This window comes from Taeniopygia guttata, chromosome 4 (assembly GCF_048771995.1).
Source record: "Taeniopygia guttata chromosome 4, bTaeGut7.mat, whole genome shotgun sequence".
Classification (NCBI taxonomy): domain Eukaryota; kingdom Metazoa; phylum Chordata; class Aves; order Passeriformes; family Estrildidae; genus Taeniopygia; species Taeniopygia guttata.
This window is the reverse complement of record NC_133028.1, coordinates 65,903,581-65,913,236: the sequence shown is the minus strand read 5'-3', so window position 1 is coordinate 65,913,236 and position 9,656 is coordinate 65,903,581. Positions and strand designations below refer to the sequence as shown.

The following is a 9,656-nucleotide window of genomic DNA, read 5'->3' as shown; positions in this document are numbered from 1 at the left end:
CACAAAAACTTCTTAACTTGCAAAACAGTTTTATTTCACACTTATACAAAGGTAAGACATTTTAAAACACTTGCAGTACAACAGATTACATCTACAGCCACCACGTTAACAGGGGACTTCTCAGGCCTCTGGAGCTTTACAGGATTTGAAAGTTTTGAAGCTGATTGTCTATAAAGGATAAACCCTCCTGCAGAACAACATAATCAGATAGCAGGCTGTGTGTCACTGCTCTAAATTTCAGAAGGAAATGTGGCTCTCCAGTAAGTCCTCCAATTGACAGTATATGAAAGAAATACTGAAGAAATGAAGGTACTCCTAAAAAAAACCCACCCCAAAACCTGTGATATGCGAAATGGATTTGGACTGCATGAATTTAAATATATTCAGTGCTCCACAGATGTCCATGGTGAGCTCCTTTTTCACTTCAGATGCAAATCCTCTCTGCAGTGTAACGTCAACAAGACAAAATTTACTCTAGTGCATCATGGAACTGAACTTTTTAGGTACCTGAAATCCTGGAATAACAGCAGCTCTGTGGTGTCTGGGGAGTAAGAACAATGGCACAAGGTGTTGCCTGGTTATAAACAATAAACTTTGGTCACCCAAGCAGGTTACATTCAAGTTTCATTTTGGTCTCAGGTGATCAGATAAACACAAGAACATCTATGGACGGCATAAAGCTCCAAAGGAAGAACCAAATCTACATTTTCTTTCCATTAAATCCAAAAACAACTTGCCATAGGAAAACAGTGTTTCATAGAGAAATACAGACAAATATACACTTAATTTTAGAGTCTTTCATGGATATAAACAACAGGAGAAAAATACCAAAAGATAACCTAAAAAATCTTGAAAGGAATAAAAAATACTGTGCTTGTCCCTTCAATCAGTAGCCTTAGGGAAGGCAAAGTAGCCTTTCCCAGCAGCAGTGGGCATCTTCACATCTGAAGTGAAGTATCTTTTAGTTAAATAGTAAAACACAGTGGTTTTTATCCAAAATGGCAATCAGGGAAGTTGTTATGGTAGAGGGGAAGGAACCCCGCCTTGCAGTACCTTCCCTGACTTCTGTAGTATCTCATTTTGGCAGTCTTGGGTACTGCAGCCCTCCTTCCCCAATTATCTTTGTTGAAAAAGAGAAATAAACCAATAAAATCTGCCCTTTCAGACTTCATTCACATAGCAGAAAATGCAGGAGGCACAAGCCCAGTTTTTAAACCTTTTCCAGGTTATCTTTTGGACCAGCTGTATAGCAAGGCAACAAATATTAGTATAAGCTAGTTTTCTTCATAATTCTCAAAAATTCTTGCTCGCTTACTTCTCCATCTCCATCTCGATCAGCTTCATCAATCATTTCCTACAAAACACAGTGTACATTTGATCAGGCACTGGACTCTAAACACAAGATTTTCCACTCATTAAAACAACAATAAATCATAGGCACTTCATGTGAAAACAACTATGTATTTGACTGCATTTTGTATTTCTGACCTCTCAGCCCTTTTGGTATAGGACTAAATTCCCACCCAATCCTTAGGAGCTACAGGAATAGTCTGTGCCTGTTAGAAAAGCTTTGGCAAATCAGAATTTACCTGAAGTTCTTCATCTGTTAAATTTTCTCCCAGCTCCTTGGCAACCCTTTTCAAGTTTTTGAATGAAATTTTTCCTGTGCCATCATCATCAAATAATCGGAAAGCTTTCAGGATTTCTTCTTTTGAATCCTTTTCGCTCTAAACCAAGAGTAAAGTATATGTTAATCAGAAAACCCCTGACACTGAGATGCTCCTCTTCCTTATGCTGCCACAAGAATTTCTGCTAAGAATTCCTACCATTTTTTGTGTCATCATAGCCAAAAAGTCCTCAAAGTTGATGGTGCCACTCCCTTCTTTGTCGATGTCTGCTATCATCTTCTTAATCTCTTCCTTCTTTGGCTCAAAGCCTAAGGCACGCATTGCAACCTGTGCCAAAATACCAAAACCAATTCTGTTAGGCCACCAGAATTTTGGTGTAAGAGCTGAGCTAAAGCCTGTTTCATTTCCCTGTCCAGAACTCTTAAGTCACAACTCACTGCCATGGAAACACCCTGGTTCCTCTACCATCTTCTTTCATCTTGCTGAACAATATTAGTGTTGGTTTAATTTTCTTACAATGTTGTTTTTCATATATGGTAGTGGAAATCCATAGTTTTTATCAGGCAGAGGTAACTCATGTTTTCACGTTACAGATGCAGAAATTGAGCAGAGTGTATGGGAGAAATCAAGGTAAAGGAGATAATTAAATTTAAAGTGTTCATGCTTACATAAAAAGCAAACACATAAAATCACAGGGAGACAACTGAGAATCATCTTCCCCCTTGTACTACTGTATGTGTGCAAGTGCACACACACTGCCTGACTTGTTACTGCAACACAACTCAGATCTCTGTTTTGTTCTTTTTTAAATTAAAAACCAGGTAATTTTTGAATTACATATGTGCAAATATGGTTGTAACTTTCCTGAATGTGTGCAAAATCTGTGTTTAGTTCTCAGGTGAAGAAAATATTTGACACTCATTTGATACTCATCCCAGAACAACAAAAGTCCACTTCCCAGGAACAAGCACCTTAGTCATGAAACCTGAAACTGTTTAGTTTCTCTAATGCTCAGCTATTCAAAGCTGTCAGATGTAAATAGCAACATAGTAGAGAAGCCTGTCTGCTTCGTCCATTACATGCAGAATGCACCCCAAATCCAGTCATGACAGCAAGCCATTGCTCTTCTTTGTACTCCAAAACTGTTTTAAAATAGGGTTGGACAACAGAAAAAGCAGCTACAATTTTAAGATCAAAGATATTTTCACCTCAGAGGAAAAAGAAAAAAAGTTTGAAAACCTTCAGTTCTTTGATGTCGATGCTTCCAGACCCATCAGTGTCAAACAAATCAAAAGCTTCTCTGATCTCCTGCTTTTGCTCTTCTGTAAGTTCAGGTTTCAAGCCACTTTTCTTCCGCTGGGCTGTACCTAAGCCAGGTTTTTTGTAGTTGGATGCCTTCAGAAAGTGAAGGGAGAGAACAGATAAGAAATAGCACATTCCTGGGAGAATTTAAAATACACGTAATTATAAATGACAACAGTAACACTGTAGAGGTGAGAGGCGTTCCTTGCTGCAAGTGGTAGACATTGAGTCTCTATGTAAATTTCCTTTGGTTATTGTAGAAAGAAAAAAAAGAGGTTTTGTTCCTGGGGAGTGTGGATTTGGGCTTCCTGTTTTCTGTTTTAAACTGAAAGATTATCAATTCAAGGAATAATGCCAAAAAAACAGGTGGGCAGCCTGAAAATGAGCACTCCACTGAGGTGACCATGACCCTCTGCACCTCCTGCCAGTTGCCTTTCCTGCAGGTTTATGTGAAAAATATGCATATAAGCATCCTCACAGCTAAAGAGGGTTGTTGCTTATGGTTTTAGCTGCAAATGAGACTCAAAATCAGCCACTGCTGTGGGAGAAAAGTTTAAAGGGACCTGTGTAGCACCAGGCTGCCTGTCCATTGTGTAGATGTGGAGCCAGGCAGCAACATCCAGTGGGAGCAGTGGGATCAGCACACAATCTATCCCGTAAGGACGGCTAATCTGCTTGTGCTGAGCTGGTGCATCATTATCAAGCACATTTCCAGACCTTTCCTGCCTCTGGTGTAAGCCAGTGCAGTGTAGAGTGTCCCCCCGTCCATAAAGCAGTGAAAAGTATAGTTTTGTTTTTAAATCAGCAGAAGACAGATTTTCGTCCTGCAGTCTTGAACCTGCACAGACTCGTGGAAGGAAAGGCAGTCCCTCCCACCCGCAGCTCCAAGTGGCTAGGCTTTATAGAAGTAAATAAAACAAGCACAAAGCAAGGAATTTGTTACCTAGTTACTGACCAGTGTCTTGCCTCTGCTGAATTGTTAACATGTTTAGGGCTGGGATCTCTCTTGTAACTCAGAAGATTCCATTTTCTTGTATTGGTTAATGAAATTTCGTTTGTCAGTGTGATTTATCCCTCCCAGACCGGACTGCAAAGCCATTTGTCTGGCTCACCCCTGACTTCCCTCTGCTATTAACATACGTATCAGACTTTTCCTCTTTATATGCTGCTCTGGGAAGAAGACACACGAGACCTTTTTCCTGGCTACCTTTTCCTTCCGTTTATTTCACATCTGAATTGTGCAAATCCCTTTCAGGTTCCACCTCCGGGCCTGGCCGGCGGCTACGGGGGCCCGAACGATGCGGAGGTCTGTGAGCTATGCCAAGAAGAACCAGGCACGCCGAGAGCAGGTGACGCATTTTGGGAATCCCGGTGTTTTTCCGGGCGTGTTTTTCCCGTTGGAGTGAGGGGCCTCTCCGGGATGTGCTGTGGCCTGGACAGGGGTGGAACCTGAGGGGGTTTGCAGCACGCCCGGTGTCGGCGGGAGGGGGCGGAGGGAAGGGAGCCCGCGCTGGGGAGGGCGCGCTCACCATCCGGCCGGGAACGCCGCTCCGGGCTGGCACCGGACGGGACGGGACGGCACGGGCAGCTCCGCACCGCCGCGCGCAGCCGGCACGCGCCGCCCCAACGGCCAATGAGCGGGCGGAACGAGCGCGGGCAGCCGCCCCCCCTCACGGCGCTGGCCAATGACAGCGCGGCGTGCCCGTGAGGGACGGCTGGGGCAGCGCGAGAGCGGCGCCGCCCGCCAGGAGCCTGAGGGAGCGGCGGCTGCGTCCCGGCGGCTCCGAGTCCCGGCGGCTCCGCGTCCCGGCGGCTCCGCGTCCCGGCGGCTCCGCGTCCCGGCGGTTCCGTGTCCCGGGAAGCACCGGGAGCGCGGCCCCTCGGTGAGACACCCGCACCCCCCCGCGCCGCAGGAAGCGCCGCCAATGCAGTTCCGGTGTGTCCGCTCCCGGCGGCTCCCCCCCCCCCCCCCCCCCCCCCCCGGCCGTGTGGACCGGGCTTCCTCTCCCTAGCAATACTACGAGATAATATTCAAATAGACTTTGGCTGTGTGGGATGGGGGGAAAAAAAAGTGCTTTTTGGATTTGAAATTGCTAGGCAAAGGGGCCTTTAGAGAGCTGGAATAAATGATGTGAATAAATTCCAGTACCTGAAGAGAACCTATAGGAAAGATGGGGCAGGACTGTTTACAAGGGCATATAATGATGGGACAAGGGGGGATGGGTTCAAACTGACAGACAGGCGATTTAGATTGGATATTAGGAAGAAAATCTTTATTGTGAGGGGGGTGATGGTCTGGAACAGGTTGCCCAGAGAAGCTGTGGGTGCCCCATCCTTGGAAGTGGCCAATGCCAGGTGGGACGTGGCTCTGAACAACCTGGGATAGTGGAAGACCCTGCCCATGGCAGGGGGGTTGAAACTGGATGATCTTTAAGGTCGCTTCCCACCCAGACCATTCTGTGATTCTGTGATTTGAACCTGAGCATAAGAGTTACAGGAGCCAGGGTTCTCAATTCTTGGTGTTTATGCTTCATTATTCAAAAAGGGAGCTTTATTTTAATCCACTTACCCTGCCATGGGACCATGGTGTGGAAGAGATTTTGAGGGAAACAAAATTTCTTTTTGGTGTGTTAAGAATGAATAGTTGGTCAAAACTTTAAAGTCTCGGCAGTTTGTAAGTTATGAAGAAGTGGCATTGCTTTTATTTTGCTTAATGAAGTGTTCATGCATGTTAATTGGACTACACAGAATTTGGAATAAAATAAGTTTTTCCAGACTCGTAGGTCAAAGTCAGCATGGCATGACTGTTGTTACCAAGAAGGATATGCACAGAGCTCTTAAATTTGGCATGTAAATTTTATGTTCTGCCCTAATGAACTTTTGCCCTAAGTAAGGCAAATAACTGAAATTCCAGACATCAGAGCGGGAGGAGGTGGTAGTTCCACACAGCCTGTACTGATGGAAGTGTGAGAAACCGTGGGAATTAGCAGCTCTTTACTATCAGCCAGCCAGAAACAATTCCATGGTATTTTAACAGTGCCCCATTTCAGCAACTCTGCCCATTGATTTCTCATAATAAGTCCACAGGCAGAAAGCTTTATATGGAAGAAAGCCGTGTCCAGGGGTAGACTGTTAAATAATTTTTTTGGTGATTTGTGCTCTGGTGTGCTGTGAGGATGGGGCAGTAATTTGTCATCTGTTTACAGATGCTGCCCATTGCCCATGGCTTTCAGGGATGTGAATGCCAGGAGACACATTGGACTCCAGCAACTCTCAACCTTAGCATCCACTGGGAGAACATTCCTGGGGCCAATGAAATCACATAAATTCATTGTGGATGAAATCACCAACCAGAGCACATTGATTTGTTCTGCTGTTAGGCTGATTGAAAGTTTGGATTTGACAAGTGCTGTTGGACAGCTTCTTAACGAAACCATTCAGGCTCAGAACAAGGAGTTTAAGACGGGGATGAGTACCCTGTTGTTCCTGGTTGGAGCCTGGAGCAATGCTGTGGTGGAGTGCCTCCAGCAGAACATTCCTGTTCCAGCAATAGTGTCTGTGATGTCTGAGGGGTTGAACTCTTGCTGTGGGAGAGTCCAGTGTCTTCAAATACCAATACATGATGTAAAGAAAGAGCTGTGTTCTAGCAGAGTTAGGCCAAAGGCTTTGGAAAGCAAAGCTGGCCAAGTTGGACGTCATGATCTTAAAAATTCTTGGAATTTGCTGTGTTTTCAGACAGATATTTCTGCAACAGAAGAGGTAATTCCAATAAATTCTTGTTCCCACCAAGGACATGATTGTAATTTTAACAAGTTCCCGGTTTCACCCTTGGCTGGCTTTGGTTCAGTGGCTTCTGTTGTCAAGGCAGTGGGTGACAAAAGTTCACCTACGCTGTCTGGAAGTGGTGTTACTGCACCCAGCTGTATCGCACAGAAGTTAACCCACAGCAGGCACTTCAGCACTCTAGGGAAAAGCCCTTTTGCCAGTCAGCAAGGTAATTTCCAGGGACACCTTTCAGGACCAGCAGCAGATCTGTGTGGTTTAGGACACTTGGCAGTGGCTCTGAGCCATGGAAACCAGACCAGCGTGAAACTGCTACAAAGCATTGCTGCCTATCAGCAGGGGAGAGCAGAGTGCAGTGGCTCTTCCCAGGTTAATCTTGCAGAGATTGTGACGTGCTCTGTGCTGGGCCTGCCCGAGAGCTATTCCTGTGTCTCCCCAGGCTTTGTCACATTAGTGTCACCAGAGCAAGCCTCAGTCATCAAGCACTTTGCAGACAAACCCCTCCGGATTCTGCTGGTGGACGGTGACCTCACGGAGGAGTACCGACACTTAGGTTTTAACAGACCACCTAATGTAAGGACCATATTGGAGCATCCCAATCCACAGGGAGGCGGGGCAGGAGATGCGTGGCTGAGCAGAATGTCGGATGTACTGATGAGCTTTGAAGTAAACCTGGTTTTGGTCAAAGGAAACGTGTGCAAAAACTTCATGGAAAGGTGCATCGCCAGGAGGATATTGGTAATTGGCTGTGTGGCTCGGACTGTGCTGTGTGCCTTCGGCTCAGCCACTGGTGCCCAGGCAGTGACGTACCTGAGCCAGCTGAACACTTCCTGTATCGGGAATCGGGCCTGGGCGGAGCTGTGGAAGAGCGGCGATGGGCGCGCGGTGGATCTGGGCGAGCTGCTGCCGGCGCGGATCAGCGCGGGAGGCATCCCCCTGCTCACGGCCGTGCTCACCACCGCCCTGCCTTCCAAGGCGCAGCTCCTCGAGGACCAGTTCTGGACATTGCTGTATCGACTCCATCACGCTCTAAAGGACGGGAAGGTTTTCCCTGGGGGCGGTGCAGTGGAGCTCTTGTGCCTCAGTCACATCCAGGCGCTCGCAGAGCAGCCCGAGCGGCCGGGAAACGCCAAAGAGCTTCCCAGTCCCTGGCTGGCAGGGTGTAAATCCATTGTGCTCCAGGCACTGGCAAGTGGCTGGAAGCGATACCTCTGCGTGCTCCTGTGTAACACGGCGACGGTCAGCTCGGAGCTGGAAGCAGGTGCCGCCGTGGATCATCATCTCCAGAAAGCAGCGGCCTGTGGCTCTCCCTCAGCTTACATTTTGGAAGAGTTTAGGAGAGGTGGAGTGCTCAGGGGTGGCTCTGAACCCTTCCCTGGCCGTGTCACAGATTTAAAGGTTTGTGATAACGTTGTAGCCAAGACGGAGGCGTGGAGGAGAGCTCTGGACCTGGTGCTGCTGGTGCTTCAAACTGATGCCGAAATTATCACAGGCCCCAGAAGGAATCAGATCCTGAACTCGCCTGTGTCAAGTGAATTTATGTTTTTGTAGGATTTTGAGGATTTGTAAGTCCATGAGTCGAATTTGTAAGTCCATGGGAGAAGCCCAGGTGCAACCTACATGTCTTTATAAAGCAAACAGTGAGATGTGATTGTGACTTTAGAATGTAACTACAGAAGTCAGAATGAGAAACAGTCACAAGGCAATTTCTTATTTCTAGAAATGAGAATTACATAACAAACAAAAACCACTTGTGGGCTTATCTGTAACCCAGGCCATGCATTTTTAGCTAATGGTATTGCCTGTATGGATGTCCCCTAATGTCTTCTGAGTAAAGGTGGAGATCTCTTACATTGCATTGCTGTACTTGTGTTAAATGAAAGAATATACTGTAATTATTTCTTAATTAATACCTTGTTCTTAATTTCTGTACATTGCAAACATAAGAGTTAAACTTGAAATAATGTGTGTATTACATTTTATACTGAGAGAGATTGTATGAATAGAATCTATTTTTGCTTATTTATATGGTCCATACATGTCCAATTTCCCAATATATACCCTCTGGAATTTCTCTGATTTTGACCAATTCAGACTGAATCATTCCTTTTGGTATTACAGACTGGATGCATATCTACACAAAATTTTCTTTTACATTGCCAGCTGGATTTTTAGATAATTTCTATGGGGTCTTTCATCTATCCTTGCCGAGAGGAAAATGTTGGTGTAACTTTTTGGTGCTGGCTAACAACTGGGAACGAGCCTCTCCTGGTGACTGAGGCACGGCATTTTTGCTGTGTTACAGCACTGACAGTTTGAAAGCTGGGCACTGGAGAGCTGGCACTTCATTGCAAGAGAGAAGTGTGTAACTATGGAGATATTTTTTTCTGAACTTGGCATTCTGAGTCACATTGAAAGTGAAATGTCTCACCAGTCTGGTGAAAATAGAATGGAAAATGAATGGAAATGGTGATGCTTAAGAGAATCCTTGCATTCAAGAACTTTGTCATTAAAATGCTCATGGCTGGTAGCACAGATAATGAAATTCATCCACATATAAGGTTTAGATACTTATTGGGAGTATCTCTGTATTATCATGTTACATCTCTGACCTGAAACTAAATATTCTGGTCTTCTGTCAGATCCCAGAATTTGGTGAATTTTGGCAAAATACTATAGGGGCTTATAATTTTAATTTGGAACAGTAGTTCCTAGAAGCATAAAGATCTTAGATTACAGTTTTGATCATCCTGCCATTATTATTTTCATTATTAAAAGGTTGGCAATTTAATGTGTAGCTGCTGGGCCGCACTCTTGATGTACCAAGATGTGAGAAAGAGTCTGGTAGATCAAAAGAGACAAAAGGAGCTGGGGGCTGTTAAGTGAGAATGAAATGGAAACACAACATATAAATAAATATAAATAGACTCTGCTGCTCTGCAA

The 9,656-nt window shown here is 45.3% G+C and overlaps 2 protein-coding genes across 4 annotated transcripts; one reads left to right on the top strand and one right to left on the bottom strand.

The window, feature by feature from the left end:
* Window positions 1-9: 9 nt before the first annotated feature.
* Window positions 10-4,598, bottom strand: LOC100226754 (uncharacterized). Its single transcript, XM_002188415.5, has 5 exons — window positions 4,460-4,598; window positions 2,868-3,023; window positions 1,827-1,955; window positions 1,590-1,727; window positions 10-1,354 (listed from the first exon to the last, which is right to left on the bottom strand). Exons 1-5 carry the CDS (start codon window positions 4,460-4,462, stop codon window positions 1,265-1,267), a joined length of 516 nt encoding a protein of 171 aa, XP_002188451.1. The 5' UTR covers window positions 4,463-4,598; the 3' UTR covers window positions 10-1,264.
* On the top strand, window positions 3,901-9,656 carry BBS12 (Bardet-Biedl syndrome 12). 3 transcript variants are annotated; one of them, XM_072928784.1, is made up of 2 exons: window positions 3,901-4,279; window positions 6,137-9,656. In XM_072928784.1, exons 1-2 carry the CDS (start codon window positions 4,248-4,250, stop codon window positions 8,262-8,264), a joined length of 2,160 nt encoding a protein of 719 aa, XP_072784885.1. In that variant the 5' UTR covers window positions 3,901-4,247; the 3' UTR covers window positions 8,265-9,656. The 3 variants fall into 3 exon arrangements, with proteins under 3 accessions (XP_072784885.1, XP_072784883.1, XP_030126207.4); XM_072928782.1 differs by lacking the exon at window positions 3,901-4,279 and adding an exon at window positions 4,616-4,866; XM_030270347.4 differs by lacking the exon at window positions 3,901-4,279 and adding an exon at window positions 4,622-4,813.